This window comes from Pipistrellus hanaki (genome assembly GCF_964339955.1).
Source record: "Pipistrellus hanaki genome assembly, chromosome: 11".
Lineage (NCBI taxonomy): Eukaryota > Metazoa > Chordata > Mammalia > Chiroptera > Vespertilionidae > Pipistrellus > Pipistrellus hanaki.
The window spans coordinates 42,599,554-42,618,298 of NC_140513.1; the positions used below are offsets into that span (position 1 = coordinate 42,599,554).

General features: G+C 40.4%; 1 protein-coding gene across 1 annotated transcript in view; it reads right to left on the reverse strand.

The window, feature by feature from the left end:
- Positions 1–18,745, reverse strand: part of LOC311630477 (histone-arginine methyltransferase CARM1-like) — a 202,741-nt gene that overhangs the window by 23,831 nt on the left and 160,165 nt on the right. Inside the window, exons 6-7 of the mRNA XM_084899523.1 lie at positions 17,839–18,016; positions 12,337–12,427 (exon numbers count right to left, since the gene is read on the reverse strand). Coding sequence (XP_084755649.1) covers positions 12,337–12,427; positions 17,839–18,016 — 269 coding nt within the window. The remainder of the gene's footprint in view (positions 1–12,336; positions 12,428–17,838; positions 18,017–18,745) is intronic.

Sequence of the window (18,745 nt, forward strand, 5' to 3'; positions counted from 1 at the left end):
TAAAAATGTAAAACCTCGTGTGACAATGAAATATTCAAGTTTCACCCACTTAAAAAATAGAAGTATTTTCTTTTCTATCAGTGTATATTTAGCACTTAGCATGGGACCTCACATACCGGTAGGAGTGAAAATATCTACAAATAAATCGATATATTTATATAATGAATGGATTGAGAAACTGGTGTCCTAAATGGCCCTCTGTGTGAGCACAAGTGCCAATAAGGATAATGGAGAAATGGAAAAACATTCCTCCAAGCTTCTTCAGGTTCGTGCTTGTTTCTTAATCTTTTCCTTCCGCCAGGGGCGAGAGCTAGGCTGGCCTACAGGTAAAGGAGAAGAACAGTGCTGCGTATCATTTTACAAACACACATCTTGGAAACAATCTCCAATAGCCCTAGAAAATGCTTGGGAAACAGAATACTGTATGTTTAAACAACCTTCAGATTCAGAAGGAGATGGACTTGTTCCTGGGGAAATGAGTCATTGTCACAAACGTTTTTATTGGAAGGAAAGAGGAGGAGGGGAGAGAGAGAGGGAAAAGGAGAAAGAGAGGAGGGAGAGGAGAGAGAGAGAGAGAGAGAGAGAGGGAGGGAGGGAGGGAGGGAGGGAGGGAGGGAGGGAAAGAGAAAGAGAAAGAGAAAGAGAAAGAGAAAGATAGAAGAGTCAGACAGAGACAGAGAGGCAGGCAGACAGACAGACAATTTCCCAGAGAGCCCAGAATTCCACCTTGTCCTTCTTTTAGAATCCCCTGAAAGCTTTTTAAAAATGCTGATGCTGGGACTGCATTTCCCCCTCCCCCCTTTCCTCCCACAAGCGCGCGCGCGCGCGCGCGCGCACACACACACACACACACACACACACACACACATACACATTAGTGATTGATTTGATCTGGGGGTACAGCTTTGGCATTTCTTTGTTTCCAAAGCTCACTAGGTGATTCTAATGTGCAATCAGGGTTGAAGACTACTAAGTTAGCTGTTCTAGAATCCTAGCCAAGTAGGTGAAAGAGAAATCCCCAAGAGCAAAGACAGCCCCTGCCTGGCAGTGGCTGAGGTTGAGAATGACTCTCTGTTCTCCACATACAACCACAGCTCTCAGTGGGGGAGGAAGGCCTGGTCTGTGCCATTTGCTTTGTGTGTTCAGTGCCAATGAAAGCCCAGTAGCCACGATCAGTGTGGTGCAAATGGGCACCATTCCTTGGGCAGACGGAGAGTTGTGGGCACAGAGCCCACTGCCTGGGTTTTAAAACGTTTCTGGCTGGACTATATTTCTAATTCTTAGAAATCTCCAATCTCCTTCCGAAACGCTTCATAAAAATGGTTAAAGCAGATGGGCGCTGGCATCACTCTGAGTCCCCATGGTGGGGGGATGGGTTAGGAAATGAATCTGTTGACTTAGAAGCTGGGGATCATTTCCATCATATGTGGGTTTTGTTTTCTGACTTAACTTACGATCCCTTTAGAAGCCCACAAGGCAGAATCTATGTGTGTGGGGTTTTTTTTGTCCTGTATTCCAAATTTCAAGTGCATCCCCCCCACCCCCCCCCCCCCCCGCCCCCAGCCCACTTCTCCACAATACCTGCAGCATCTGGAACCTCCTACAACTAAAGTCCAGAAGGAAAACCATCTTTTTTTTTTAAATATATTTTATTGATTTTTTACAGAGAGGAAAGGAGAGGGATAGAGAGCTAGAAATATTGATGAGAGAGAAACATCGACCAGCTGCCTCCTGCACATCCCCCACCAAGGATGTGCCTGCAACCAATGTACATACCCTTGATCGAAATCGAACCTGGGACCCTTCAGTCCGCAGACTGATGCTCTACCACTGAGCCAAACCGGTTTCGGCAGGAAAACCATCTTATTGTTAGTTATGCCTAAACATACCCACAATGCAGAGAAAGGGGCAAGCCACTTACCCTCACCTTAACTTCACATTCTCTACGCTGAGCCTGGCTCAGGCACGCAGCCAGGAGAACCTCCCTTCTCCAGCCTCTCCTGTTCTTGTAGTCGCTCCTCTAGTTCACCTTGGCCTTTTGTCCCTCCTCCCCACCAGTGTCTGGATCTGTCTTAGAAGGAGGGTGGTACAGCCTTGGGCTCTCTTGCATTAGTTAGCACTGGTCTTCCAGATTCAACAGAAGAGACCCTCTCCAGTGCGAGGGTCTTGCTCATATGAACACACTCTTGCTCACATGAACACACTCTCTCATAACATAACTCAGATATTTTACTTTAATAAAATCTTTGCTTCTTCATTCTAACAACAACAACAACAACAACAAAATCTCTCAATCCACATCAAAAGCTCCCTTCCTTTAAAAACGAAACAACAAAACAAACACAAACAAACATCACTCCTTGGCCTTTTAGCTAAGATCAAGTGTAAAAAAAAACCAAAAACATTAAGAAAATATAATGAAGGAAGAAAGGAGACATGAGGGAAGGGAAACCCCATTCCGCTGTTGAACCATTAACAAGTTTTGGGTCTCTTAATGTACTATGCTTTATTGAAATTATCAACCAAGGGATGCTCATGGGTGAAAGTCATATGTTTCCCTAAGACCTAGAAACCAAAAGCAAGGATCCAAGAATGTCAGCTACGTCACACAGGGTGCTGAGAATAATGCTGCTTGAGAGGGTGGTTGGAATGGCCTGGTGGGAGCGCCGAGAGGAGAAGGATGGCTGTTTAGGAAAAAAATGCATCTTTATTCAACTTCTTATACATCCCTTACACATGGCAGGACTAAAGGATTGGTTTCTTCTGACAATTTTATGCATCAGCAGAATGCAGATGTACCATCATGCAAAGGTGCTCAATTCATTTTGTGTCCGGTTTTTCTGATTTAAACTCCATCAAAATAATGCAGCTTATATTTTACATATCTGTATTTATATACGTTTTGTATTTGTGAAATACATTTTTGGTACAAAGGAGAGGGAGAAATGGGTTCACAGGCCTTAAAAGGATCCAAACTTCAGACTGTGGCTCTTTTGTAAGAAGTGACAGAGAGCCTGTGTCATTCCTGGTTTGCACAGGAATTGGAAGTCTGTGTCAGAAGGAAGAGTGTCAAGACAACTGTGGCGGACATCTTTTGTTTGTTCTACCAGCAAACAGTTGCTCTTCTTCTGTTAATGACACCAGATCTTCTGGAAGATACATCTTCCTTGTTCTCTGTTCTTGTGATTTGGATGGTCTTGACTCTGCCCTCTGCAGGTTGGCTCAGTCTCAGCCAACCAGAGCATCTTATCTCCCTGGCCTTGGCAATGGATCCAGGGTTAAACATCTGACTCGAAGACAGTCAAGTCTAAGATATTTGCTCCTACTGTTACGAAGGAGAAGTACGGTAGATATGAAGATATGAGTCTATAAATCTAGATTTGCTGGAAACCATGTTGCTTCCATGAAGAAAATTCTTACTAAGTGGGGCTAAGAGAGTTGGAGGGAAAGTGTGACAGACGGAGGGAGTGGGGAGGGATATCTGAGTGAGCCAATGTGAGTGAGCCCCAAATCCACTTGTACTTGAGAAGCTGAATCTACTCTTGGGTTTTCAGATAAATTCACCAGAAATATTCTTTTTCTTGTAATTTCTCATTGTTGTTAGTTTGTTTCTTAAAACCAAAAGTGGAAAGAAAACAATTAATAAGAGTCTGCCTGTATATGTGCTATGAATATAATAAATAGCTTTGCCTAATTCAGTGGACTCCTAATTCTGTGAGTAAGGAACTAGATTGTTTTAGCCATTAGAACCAGGCGAGGGCATGGTAAAGAGGATGTCTGCTGGATTGGTGATTCTGTCTGGAAATGGTCAGCTCTGATGTCAGAGGATCCAGAAACTGAAATACTATATCCTCGATGACACAGGTCTGGATGTGTGTGGGTCCAGCAGCTTTGAATTTGACACAAGTTACAAAAAAAGATGAATTTAAAAATCAAGGCTTATTCTGTAAGCAAAAGCCAGATGAGTTCAAGAGCTGCAGATATGAATAGAGAAGCCAAGGAAATATACATTTAAAAACAAAACAAAACTGGGTAGTTAAAAGGAAATTAAAGTTCCAAAAATCATTGAAAAATAACAAAACAAGGACAGTGGCCCATGAAAATCCAAACATGATTGTATTGGCCTCAGTATTCCTGCAAAAGTTCCTTCTCTGTGATACTTTGTGCACATGCGTAGCTTCTGACAAAAATCTGGTTTAATCACATGGTGACGTGAAATGTTCTTATCTGGCTCACATAATATTTCTATGAACCAGTGACTGTCAAATCTATTACTGGGAAAGTCCAGAAGGCCTAAAACTCTACCTATACACAAAAGAACCTTTAGTAGAAATTTCAGTTTAGGAGCAGAATTAGCCTAGGAACGAACCACCCATTATCTTCACAGTGGAATTTAGCGGATTATTCATTCAGCTGACCAGATGTCCTGTTTCCCAGCAGTACTATGGTCAGCAAGACATGTAGTATATTTGGAGTGGAATGGTGCAAAATGGGAGCACTTATTGCCTGTGGCTTAGTCCTGTTCCATTCATCTTCCCTTGTCCTTTGCAAGCATGGACTTCTGATCTCTGTAAAGAACAACAGACTACAGGGCATCCACAAAGGGTATCTATCCCTAATATCATTCCATTGGATCGGCTCTTGTTGAGCATGGTGGATGCATATCATCCATTCATACCAAGCTGAGAAGAGGAAATGGCTCATTTCCTCTGGTTCCCTAGTGGTGTATCACCTTTTAAGTGTCAGATTCACTCAGTCTTACCTGTCTCTGGAATCCTCAGCCATGTGTTCCACTCTCGCTATGTTGAGGTAAGGACTCATCTGACCCCACCTGAGCACAACCCAACAGTGCTTCTGCTCAGGCCTGCACATAGGTGTCTCCCCTCCTGCCCCAGGGCGCCCAGGGCACCTCAGAGCACCCCAGAGCACCCCAGGGAAACCATGCTGACTCTGGAGCATGAGATGCCTTGAGACCCATTTGGTGCCCATGCATGCACAACCCAGTGTGTAGTTAATGTGGAAGGATGAACATCTGACCAGTGGGGATATAAGAGGCAATGGATACCTTTGCTTTTCTCCCTCCCTTGTATAAACTGTCCTGAGATGTGGTTCAATCAATGGATCAAGCAATCTCTTGATGTTTGATACCACCCAGTGTTCAGCTCAGTAACATATTTGCGTATTATTTCCCTCCTTGCCCGCCTCACTCTTGTTTCTCCTCATTCTTGTTTCACTGAGATTATCTTTTTTAATAAAGTGGCACCTTATAAGCTTTGTCTAAGACTGTGATTTCTGGGGACCCAGACAATCAATATAAAGTGTGGCCCTGGAATGTAGACCCCCAAGATGGAATTATTCACCAATTTGATGACAATAGAATCCTCACTGCTAGCAGGGAGTGATAACCCTTGGCATGTAGTTTCATTGTAATTACTAATGATCTCACTGGTGGTTAATTAGGATGCAGTAAAGGTAGAAGGTGAAGCATTGGGCTATATGGTGACTGTGTGCTTGAGATTCTGGGGTGATAATAATTATATGGAGTGAGGAGCAGGCAAGTCTCTGTTAACAGCATTGGAAGCATTGCAAAAAAAAAAAAAAAAGAGAACTATACTCTCAGGGCAACCAACTCCCAACTTAAGAAACACTGTGAAACCAGAGGGTTTTCTTAGCAGAATTTAAAGGAATTCTTATCTCATCAGTGCACCCAGACCTGCTGTGCCAAAACTCAGGTACAGAATTAGACAGTTCCTCAAATTAAAATTGCCCATCTCCCCACCCCCAAAAGAGGTATTAAAACAGTAGTAGCAGGAGAGCTGTGAAGGAGATTGGACAGGCAACTTTGACTGTCTTATGTATCATATTAGGGCACTGACAGGGAAAGAGAAGGGCTCTGAGCTCTGGGGTTGTGATAGTTGAATGGACAAGGCAGAGAATCCTGAAAACACCTTCCCAACTCCCTTGACTCCTTCAGGACTGTAGTAACAGAATTCTTATCCCTGTTCTCAGCAGAGAATAGCTTCCCTTTGCCCGAAGACTGCACAACTTATCCTGAAGCTTGTGCCTTGCAAGATAATTTTGTTCCCCTCGGGATCTGCCTCACTATTGCCCACTGCTGTCCGGCTGATAACTCCAGCACTGCCTGAGCAGTAAATATGATTCCTATTCTAGGAAGAGATAACTTACACACCTAAGGAACTGCAGAAGCTGGTTAATGTTTTCCACTAAGAAACAGGAAAATATGTATGAAAATGGATTTTTAAAGGTGTTGAACTAAGGTAGAATATAATTCAGATGAGGGTACAATTCACTCCACAAGGGGCACTCCACAGATTCAATGCTCTAGCAAGAGACCAGTCCTCATGGTCTGCTGGGAAGTCGCTTTGAAGCTTGGTCATCATGAGGCCTGCAGTTAATGAGACAGAGATTCCAGAACTTCTGCAGCATAGTATTGAGGAAAGGGTCAGAAGGCTCAGAGAGGTGGAAATAATGGATGAATTTACTATAGAAGATCTAAGAACATTCTACCTGACTGTTCTCAGGCAAATCCCAGAAAAATCTTCCTTTTATTAGGTAACTTGGAGTAACTCTGTGAGCGAGCAGTGGCATTTTTGAGATGCTTACGGTGGCTCTCCTCAGTAGATCAATAATAATAGGTGATGGTGCCATTAAATTATGCTCTCAATGAGCACAATGGGGATGGAATTTTAAAATGTCAGAAGCAATAAAGCAGTAATCGACTGTCATAGGCAAAAATGACATAATACTGAGTTAGACAGCAAGGCTAGAGTGGCAATACCTTGACCCACAGGGATCTGTGGTAGATGCTGATAGATCCTAGCGTTACCAGAGAGGCGAAAGAGATGTGCAGTCACCAGGATGGTACTCAATTTGTATAATAGCAAGAACAACAACAAACTTGCTAGCTGGTGAGCTGATGGCATTAGCTGTCACAATAGAAAGAGTGCATCCCTCACTTAACTTGCAGAACTAATTTCCAGATCTGGTTTATGGGTGCAGAGACTACTGGTCCATGACTGGAGGCCCAGGCCCCTGAAGCACCACAAGCAGTTATGGTAAATATTCCCCAATCCTTCGCCAGAGGACTTGGGTTTCTGGGACAAAGTACGTATGTGGGAGAAAGGAGAATATCTCCATTTCAGAGAGAGGAGGGGAGAGGGAGAGATAAAAACACCCATCGGCTGTCTCCTGTATGTCCCCTATTTGGGATCAAGCTGCCACCTGAACATGTGCCCTGACCAGTAATTGAACTGGTGACCTTCTGGGACCATGCTCAATCAACTGAGCCACACTGGTCAGGCAAATATCTCAACTTTTAAAGGAATGTTAGATAACAAGGGGGAACTAATATTGATACTAGGGAGTTTAGGATGCCTCTAGTAGGTAAGGGCTTATGGAGGACAGGCAGTAAATGAAGATTTGGACCAAGTCCACTGCACGGGGTGTCCAAGGGGCTCATACCCACCATTGCTTATTTCCACAATCCCTGAATGTACAACCGGGATAGATACATGCAGCGTCTGGCAGACCCCTCACACTGCCCTCAAACTGAAACTCCCCCACCCCCAGGCAGGTAATGTTGTGATTTAAAAAAAAATAAATAAAAAAATAAAAATATATATATATATATATATATATATATATATATATATATTATTGATTTTTGTACAGAGAGGAAGGGAGAGAGATAGAGAGTTAGAAACATCAATGAGAGAGAGAGTCATCGATCAGCTGCCTCTTGCACACCCCCTACTGGGGATATGCCCGCAACCAAGGTACATGCCCTTGACCAGAATCAAACCCGAGGCCCTTCAGTCCCCAAGCTGATGCTCTATCCATTGAGCCAAACCGGTCCCGGCAATGTTGTGATCTTTAATTTATAAAGAAATTGTGTTTCAGAAAGACTGGACTAACCTGGCTAAGGTTTTACAGTTAGTAACTGACAGAACTCAGAATTAAGCACCGTTCAGTCTGGCTCTAGAGTCTGATTCATCCAGCGTTTAACAACTGCCAGTTTGCCTATGCTTTCTGTTCTGTAGTTGCAATAAACGTTCTAAGGGGGTGGCGGTGAAGAGCAGCAGCTTGCCTTTGGACATGTTAAATTTAAGATATCCGACAGACATCTAAGTAGACTTGTTAACAGCCAGATGGACATCCGACTTCTATGGTTCCAGGGAGAGATCTGGGCTGGAGTTCTAACCATGGGAGTTGTCAGCCGAAAGACAATATTGACGGCCAGGCGACTGAAGGAGATCAGTAAGGAAGTGAGTGCAGACAGAAAGAGGAAGTCAATGAAGAATGAACCTGGAGTCAATCCAGTGTTGAAGATTTGGATCATGATGGGGAGGAGACTGGGCAGTTGGGGCCAGTAAAGAAAGACAACCAAGTTTAGGCTCCAGATGTGCCAATGGCATCAGGTGCTATTGGTAGGGAAGTCATGTGAAGACTAATAACTCATTATACCTGATGATCATCTTATTCAGCCTGTTAGTTGTTCCTCAGTCTCTCAGCTGACTCCCTCAAAATACACCCAAATTCATTTCTTTTTTCATCCCCCTTCTTCCCCTCAGCCAGCATTCCCACTTCTTTGCTTCTTCTAACAGAAATCTTGCAGGCTTTCACCACCTGTTCCCTGGGGCAATGCAACCGAAGGTCCACATGCTAGTAGTCTAATGCAAAAACTGCTTTATGAAGGGAGGGAAATTAGAAAGAAAGCAAAGGCTGTAAATTTTGAGAACTATATGGTTTTAAAAATATTTTTGTATGTTTATTGACTAAAAATAAAATAATTCAAATGCACCAGCTATCAAAGCAGTACAGATTAAAAATAAACTGGCCACCATTTTTTAAAAAAATTTTTGCAAATCAAATTGGCATTTAAAAAAATAAAACATATCCCTTATGGGCAAGACTGAGCAGACATTCTCATATACCACTGGTGGAAGTGTTAATTGGTAAAACTTTTCCACAGGGCAATTTGGCAATATATAAGAACAATTTTTAAAGTTCCTTCTTCACACCTTTTGGTCCAGTGATTCTGCTTCTAGCAATTTATTGTAAGGAAATAATCAGAATGTACATCAAGATTTCTATAATTGGAAACTTACTTTAGTGTTGTTTCTTATAGAACTTAGTATATAAAATTCTATAAAGTTTCATATTCTGGTAGAATATAGACTATCTAACAGATATGAGAAAATGTCAATAAGATATTGTTAAAGTAAGAAAAAAAACAAAATAAAAACTATAAAATGTATGATAATTATTTTATAAAGGATAGAAAATTTGAAAAGATATCAGCTAAAATCTTAATAGTAATTATTTCTGTATATGCTTGAGGATATTAAAATTTCTACTCAGAAATATTAATAAATATTTATTGAACGCCTAGCATGTGGCAGGCACTGTTCTGGGTGCTTGAGAGACAGTGGAAAAGGATAGAATTCTGGATCTTATAATTGCTGACAGTCTATCAGGAGGGATACAAAAATAAACAATGATAAATAAAGAAAGCATATACCATTTAGGAGGTAATACATGTTAGAGAAAAAATACAGAGCAGAAAACGTGGGGTTGGGAGTGGTATGGCTACTGTTTTAAATAGGGTGGTGAGGGTAGGTGTTATTGTGAAAGTGGCATTTAATGAAGACTTTATGGAGGTGAAGGAAGTAGCCATTAATATTGAGGAGAAAGTATTCCAGGTGGAAAGTCAGCAAATGCAAAGGCCCTTCAGTGGGGGCATGTCTGATTTGTCCAAGGATGAGCAGGAAACTGGTGTGGATGGAGCTGACTGAATATGGTAGTAGGAAATGAAGAGTCAGACTGGGTAGAACCCACTGGAAGATTTTGGAAATGCTGAGAAAGATGGGTTAAGAATCTATCGCAGTAATGAGATCAGATGATAGTGTTGAGAACAGTGAACATATTGAGAATCAGTCAGATTCTGGATATATTTCGAAAACAGTGCCAACATAATTTCTTGATGGTTTTCCTGTGGGGTACAAGAAGAGAAGCCTTTTAGGTTTGGGGGCTCAATGATTGGGAGGATAAACTTCTTAGCAATTGGGATAGAAAGACTATGAGCAGAGCAGGTTTATGGGAGTGGAGAAGATCAGAAGTTGAGTTTTAGACATGGTAAGTCTCTCCAAAGGGAGATTTACAGAAGGCAAAGTTGGCTGTGAAAAATTTGGAGTTCCCAGGACATGTCTGAGCTAGAAAGATACACTTAGGAATCATCACTATATAGATGGTATGTGAACTTTGGGAATGGGTGAACTTACAAAGGAAGTAACAACTGTGGACAGAGAAGAGGTCCAAAGACATCATCCTGGGCACTCCAACATCAAGAGGTTAAAGAGACAAGTAACAACCAGATGAGGACAGGTTGAGAAAGTGACCAGTGAGGCAGAAGAAAAATGAAAATAATGTGGGACAAATAAGTAATTCTGCTTGAAAGCTACCCAAATGCTGGTAAATTAAATAAGTCAAACAGGGAGAACTGGTCACTGGCATTAACAATGTGGAGGTCGGGCACTGGGGGCCTTGATAAGAGTGGGTTTGGTAGAGTGTCTTGAGAAAAATTGAAGGGAGCAGTTGGAGATGGCTGGGCATAGATGACTCTTTTTATTTATTTTTAAAATATATGTTATTTATTTTTTACAGAGAGGGAGGAAGAGGGAGAGAAAGGAACATCAATGAGAGAGAAACATCGATCAGCTGCCTCCTGCACACCTCCTACTGGGGATGTGCCCGCAACCAAGGTACATGCCCTTGACCAGAATTGAACCTGGGACCCTTGAGTCTGCAGGCTGACACTCTATCCACTCAGCCAAACCAGTTAGGGCTAGATGACTCTTTTTAGAAATTTTGCTGCAAGGGGACTTAAATGGGTGAACGGTGGCTGGCTGGGAAAGTGAGATATTTAAAAAAAAGTTTTTTCTTCTTTTTAGATGGAATAAGTAGCAGCATGTTTATATACTTATAGAGAGCCTAGCCAGTCCACTGTTACCATGTATAGTCTCAAGGTAGTAATCTGCCCACAGATGGTATGGTTGGGAGGTCATACAAGGAATGCCTGGACAACCAACCTCTCCATGTACTCTTTTATTTGAATTCTGGTCTCTCCAACTTCTCCACTGAATCAGGAGGACACATTTAAAATATAAACAGTTAGGGTAGGTCTTCCAGACAATAATCATAATGAAGTTCTCCCCCATTTCATTGCCCTCCACATACCAAAAGGCTCTTTATCCCCACTGGAAAGTCTCTGGCTTGAAGTTTCAGATTTACAGATTAAGCAGAAGCTACATAATGCTATGAATCTGTGGTAGGAAAGCCTGTTTTGTAAGAAAACAGTTGGGGAAAAGAAAAATAGTAGCACTCTGACCCTACTTCTCACAGAATTTGTAACCTAGGAAACCAAAGCACCTCCTATTTGCTGTCATCTCACCAAAGGATAGAATTATAAAGAGCAAACCTGGGAAATGAACTTTGGATATCTCTATTGGAGGGCTCTGCTTACCTCAGCTAGAACTCAAAGCTTAAATTTTAGCATCCATCCTCATCCATCTGCCGGCACATACCTGTGCTCCCTTCTACACACTTAATATCCCCACTAGGATGCTATTAGTTCTGTTCCTTCCTCCATGGGTCCAATATCATCATTCTCCTCCCTTCTTTCTCCTCTAAAAACCAGTTCTCAGAAAAAATGCTAGAAGGAATGGTGGTTTAGAACTGGAAGAATTTTTTTGTGTTAGTTTTCATTTATCAAATGAAGAAACCAAGTCTCAGAGGGTGAGGTGAACTGCCAAAAAGCCAACAGCCAATTTGGAAAGCTCCACAGATTTTTTAATCAACCCATTTACAGTGAGGAATACTGATTGATATGTTCTCTGACAAAGGCATGTTCTAATAAAAGCCACAGTCCCAAGTCAACGAAACGGATGCTGGAAAGTGGAAAGGGAGCTACAGCAGTCAGGGGGAAGATGTCATATTAGCCTCAGGGTAGCCTTTGGGGTGTTTGATATTACTAAGCAGTTCTCTGTTATGTCTATTCTAGTTCTCATTGAGGAGTGATTTCGCCCCCAAGGGGACACGTGGCAATGTCTGGAGACAGTTTGGTTGTCACCCTAGGGAGGAAGGTGCTATTGGCATCTAGTAGATACAGACCACAAATGCAGCTAACCATTCTACAGTGCAGAGGACAGCCCTCGGTCCCAAGATATGACCCCAAATGTCAATCATTTCAGAAATTCTACTTTACTCTGGGGAAAAAAAAAAAAAAAAAAAAAAAAAAGGAAAGAAAGAGAACATTACCAAAAGTTGGCTCTGGAGTAGTGTTCCATGTAGAGCTGGTCGTCAGAGAAGGGGGCCAAGTGGATGTCACTGAATGTAGGGAACATCTTTCCTAAGGAGCAAAAAACAACAGATCCAAAAGTTGACTCCTACTGCCTTCTGATTGAACGGCCCACTTACCTGCCTCTTGACCAGCCCCATCCTTTCATCTATTTCAGTTATTACACAACAGGCTAAAATACAATTTCACCTCAAAGCAAAGATAAGAAAATTAGGCAGAAGATCAGAGGGGATATAAGAAAGAATACCAAATCAAGTCCCTGAGCTATGTGCTGATAGAAGCTTATACGGTCCTGGGTGAGACATTCAGCCTGGCACATGTGCCTTCCCGGCTATGGGCTTTGTTCTTTTCTGTATGTCTTCTGCTTTGATTTCTGGGCACCTCCTTTATTTATTTTTCTCTCTCTTATTTATTATAAAAGAAACTTGGCTTTGAAAATAATAAACATTGCATCATTCTATCACATTTTTATTTCCCTTCTCAGACTTGTCCGTGTTTAATCATATTGACTATCTTTTTAAGTGCTACTGGAATCTATGCTTATATGCAGGCTCACCACCCTCCATGCTGGCACACCCACACTTGAGTTTTGTTCCAACATCTACAGTCACCAGGGAAAAGGCAGATTCTTTGGCTGGCAAACAAACACCTACACTAGCATGTCTGAAATAAGACCTTTCTGAGCAGGTAGACTTGGTGATCAGCATTATTATTCTTGCAATTTTAGGGAGACCCTTTTTAATAGTCATTTATTAAACTGTGCATGAAAGATAGATGAACTATTAATCCTATTTCAAAGATGAGGACTGCCTAAGAGACTGGAGATGCTGCCACAAAACTAATAATACCTAAAATCTCTTGATTTTGTTAACTTTGCCATGAGCTTTTTTCCTGGGTTTTCTATGTATTAATTCATTTAATCCTTATTACAATTTCATAAATGAGGAAAAATAACAGGGAAATTTAAGTGTCTCAGCCACAACCTCAGAGCTAATAAGTAGAAAGACAAAATCTAGGGGTAGAATATCCTTTGATAGTCAATGGCCCCATACTTTAATTCAAAGTCTATTAATATAGAACAGATTGTATTTTCAGAGGTAGAGAAGAAGCATGATTATAATATCATTTTTATGTCACCTAAATCTCATGTGTCTGTGTCAAACAATGATTGCTTGGAGTTTTTTCAATTTCAAGGTAGAGGGCTATTAAACAACCCTAGAAAAGTATTGTAATATGTAACCTTGGGAAGCTTTTGAGGCAGATGTTCTGAGCCCAAGCCAAATAGGAATTCCAAAGATATCGGATAAAAATGGAGGAGAGGAAATCATCAATGGTAAAATATTTAAAAACTCCAAGAGTTAAAGAAAATGTCTTCCGATTCAATCTTGAACTTTAAAAGTTCACACTAAAAAAACTAGGTATAAAGACAAGATACTAAAAGTGTCCACAGGGAAACAGTATGTCACCTAAAGCATCAGGAGTCAGAATGGCATTGCACTTCTCAATAGCAATATTAGAAACCAGAAAAAAAAAAAAGCCTTGAAAATACTGAAAAAAAATTGTTTTCAAGTTAAAATTCTCTACCCAGCAATATGATAATCCACGGACTCAATAAAAAAAAGTAACTTCTAAAACTTCCTTTCTCCCGAACCTGTTAGAAAAATCTTCTTTGTGGAAATGATGGTGTAAGACACAAGAATGGGAGAGAAAGTCGAAGTTGGAAGCCGTGCAATGGGACTAGTGGAGGAAGACAGAGGGCCACAGGAGGAAGGCCTCACAGAATAAATACTGACAGGATCTATCAATACTGTTGGGACATGAAAAAAATTAGTAATGAGTATATAGAAAACTAAGCCAATGAAAATAAAAGGCAATTAACTCCAGGAAAAGCAAAAGGTTACATGAGAAAATATATAATCATATGCACCCAGATTTGGCACTGAACACTATTTACTTTGCCACATTGATTACTCATTTAACCAAATAATTTCCTAGTCCATATTTCCTTTATTAAAACATTTTTTTAATCGATTTTAGAGATGAAGGAGAGGGAATGACAGAAACATTAATGATGAGAGAGCATCATTGATTGGCTGCCTCCTGCATGCCCCCTACTGGAGATTGAGCCCACAACCCCGGCATGTGCCCTGACAGGGAATCAAACCATGACCTCCTGGTTCCTAAGTAGATGCTCAACCACTGAGCCACACCGGATGAGCTAGGTCCATATTTCTTTATATTAAATTCTAAATTTTTAAAAAGCTCTGCTCTGCAAAGCAACAGATTTTTTGTAAGTTTGCAACATCATTTGATGATAAAACCTGACCTGAACTGATGTGAGTTGATTTATAGTCTATATTTATCTCGCTTGGAATCCATATTCATATGTTTAGTAGCAGAGATACATGTAATGTGTTTCATTATGGAGCGTTGCCTCATATCTGACTGGAGGCATGAAGTAATACATGGTATATGAGTGTATTACCTTTCCAAAGTCTTTCAGATTCTGAATTCTGAAGCATATCTAGCCCCAAGAGTTAGGATAAGGTATTGAGGACCTGTATAAATATATTGAGAGGATGGGGGAAGGGAGGGTGTATCAAGAAGGGAGAGAGCTGATATGTAGGAAAGCTAACTTCCCAACCACAGAGTGACAAGAATAGCAATAGGGTAACTTTACATAGAAACACGGTAATGAACAGAAGAAACAGAGAGAGTAGAGTTGAAAGGGACAGCCTTTGGGTAGCAGTCTCGGCATAGGAGGAGATATGACAGAGGGTTCCTCTTTTTCATTATAAGCCTTTTATTATTATTTGATGCTGTAAACTATGTCGTATTTTGATGGAAAATCAAAATAATTAGGGAAAACAATCAATCATTCTTCCCTCAGGAACACCCAGGGTAAAAAGCTGATAAAATCAGCATTTATTTCTTCTTGTCTAGTTAAAAATACATAGCCCAATATAAAATTTCATATCCACTTCAAATACCTGGGGAAATATTCAGCTGAGAGAGGCTCAATCAGTTGCTAGTTAATTAACTATGTGTAAAATCTCATCACACAAAAGCACCTCACCATTTGAAAAACTTTCCAGAAAAGACGTATAAAAATTCTTCCCTGGAGGGGGTGGAGGGGTGGTGGAGGGGGGTGTGGAGAGGGGAGAGGGGAAGGGAGAATGATGACACTGAGGAGGAAATCCAAGCAGCTTTGCTCCTTTCCTTCCTCTCCCACAGTTCAATTTTATCACGTGGACACAAGGCTTCCAAGTTCAACCTGGGCTGTTTTACAACAGGTACACTAATGAAGTTCTTGACATTGGATATCCTTTCCTAAGTTTATTCAGTTATTTTTTTTCACATGAGTGGGTTTTTTTAAGTGCATATTGCTGAATCCCTAACTTTTGAAAACATGAATGGATGAGTCTCAGGCTTTTATTTGTACACATATACTGAGTCACTTGGTTACGTATGAGTTGTGCTTTTATTCCCCATTTTATCTTCAAATTTTGGTGGATATCAAAATAGGGAGCAATTTAGAGTAAATAAAATTAAGGTAGGAAGCTACAATTCAGTTACCTTCTATGTCTTATTGGAAAGACATGGGCTGTTAGAATTCCACTCACTCTCTCTGGGAAAGAGTAGAAAGTCAGCGTGGGTACAGGAGTTGTGAGTGTGGGATGCAGGTCAGACAGACTTGGGGTCAAATCCCTGCTCTGTCACTTTTGTTTTTTAACTTTAAATATGTTTTTTCAATTACAGTTGATATACAATATTATATTAGGGGTTTCATGCATACAACCCAGAGATTAAATATTCTATAACTTATTAAGTGGATTGCCCTGATAAATCTACTATCTATCTGGCACCATATAGTTATTACAATATTATTGACTATATTCCCTATGCTGTACTATATATCACATGACTGTTCTGTAACTACCAATTTGTACTTCTTCATCCGTTCACCTTTTCCCCCAACCCCTCACTTATGTGGCTACCATCAAAATATTCTTTGCATCTATGAGTCTGTTTCTATGTTGCTTGTTCATTTATTTTGTTTTATAGATGCATATATAAGTGACATTACATGGTATTTGTCTCCTCTGTCTGACTTATTTACTCAGCACAATACCCTCTAGGCCATTCCATGTTGCAGATGGCAAGATTTCATCCTTTTTTCTGCTTGAGTCGTATTCCGTTGTATACATACACAATTTCTTCTTCGTTATCCATTCTCCCACTGATGGGCACTTAGATTGCCTCCGTATCTTGGCTATTTTAAGTAACGTTGCAATGAACATATGGATGCATGTATCTTTTAGATTTAGAATTTTGGGTTTCTTTGGTTAAATATCCAGAAATGGAATTGCTAGGCCCTTCTTTGTCTCTTATTATAGCCTTTATTTTAAAGTCTATTTTGTCTGGTATAAGTATTGCTACCCAGCTTTTTTTTTTCTGCTTGCTTGTTTTCATTTTCATGAAATACCTCTTTCTATTCCTTTACTTTCAGTTTGTGTGTGTCTTTCAATCCGAAGTGAATCTCTTGTAGACAACATGTGAAAGGGTCTTTCTGCCACTTATTGAAGGTGCGCCCTTGCTAGGTTGTTTTCCTCATTGTGCCAGGACTTTTCAAGTCCATCTCCCTAAGCCAGGTCTCAATCTTGGCATTATTAATATTTTAGGGGGGGTGCCTCTTTGATGCATAGAAGCTGTACTGTACTTTGAAGGATGTTTAGCAGCATCCCTGGCCTCTCCCATTAGATGCCAGTACTGGCCCTGCCCCTCCCCCGGCCCCATTATGAAACCCAAATTGTCTCCAAATGTCGCCAAATACCCCTGGGGAAGACATATAAAATCACAAGAACCTCAACATTAGCCCTTCAAATAAGTTAAAAACCTCCATCATTCACACTTTGTAAGGTTTTTATAAAATCATGCAACTTGATTAGTGCATGCAGACACTTGGTAAGCACAAAAATTATTGGACTTTATATAGTTTTATCGTGATTATAAGTAGTGATCATAGGGGAAAAGATAAGCAGTAAAAAAAGAGTATGTCAGAAAGAACTAGCAGACCCCAGAGAGTTTGTTACATTATAGAAGGCAAACACTTCATAGGGCTTTAGAGATTATTTTTAACCGTACAGGTGAAGAAACCAAAGACAAACAGTCAAGTATTAGGCCAAGTTCCTTAAGGAAGAATGTGATAGAACCGGGACGAAAACACATAACTCTGAACCGGTCTCCTATACTGTATTGAATCCTGTGCAGCACACTGCCATCATGGTTGGTGACTACCTCATGTGTTAGGAATAAGATGAGAAAATAAAAGAATCGGTGCAATGGAAACGTTCTCCTCTCCTTTCTGACAGAATTGAATATGGGGGACATTTTTGACAGGATTCTTGGAAAATTTTACAGACAAGTTAGCCTATTTTCTAAACCAGGATTGGCTAACGCACCATTTGCTTTCAGCCATTTTTTGGAATGAAGATAGCTCTCCAGCATCCTTTCATTGAACAGCATGTATCCCATAGGTTCAGAGATGATCACATCTACAGCCTCGGGAAGTGAGACTTCTTCAATTATCCCTGGCAGAACAATGATCTTGTCTGAAAGATGGTTATTTTTCACTAGTATCTGAAAAAGATAAAACAGAGTAGCAGTATTATTGTCATACAGAATCTTATAAAAAACTAGTTTCATAGGTTAGGGGTTGACAGTGTGATAGGGATGAGAGGGAAGTGACTTTTTTTTCCTATAAACACTTCAAACAGATTTAAAAAAAATCTCATCTGAGGATGTTAATTGATTTTTAGAGTAAGTGGAAGGGAGAGAGAGAGAAACATCAAGAAATATTGATTGGATGCCTGTCATACCACCCTGACCTGGGATAGAACCCACAACATAGACAGGTATCTTGACTTTTTTGTTTTATGGGATGATGTTGTGAACAACTGGCTGGGGCAGGTTTTTTGCCTTATTGCACAAATATTTAATGTTTAATATAGATTAATGAGAAAACTCAGATATAGGACAAATAAAGACACCTATAATTGTACCACAGACAAATAATAACAATTAGGAGTTTGACAAATACCCTTCCACACTCTTTATACAAACACTGTATATTTATATGTGTAAGTATGTGTGATCAGTGTGTGTGTATACAGGGAATGGCAAAAGTAGATTGACAATTGTGATACAAATAAATAAATAAATAATACAAGAATAAACTTTGCAGACACACTGTAAACCTATTTTGGCTCCACCCTGTATATGCACAGGTACTTTTTGGGAGATTACTCTTAACTAATGGTTTCAGCTCATTTCCCATTTTTCTGCCTGCAATAAAGATGCCAAAAATTT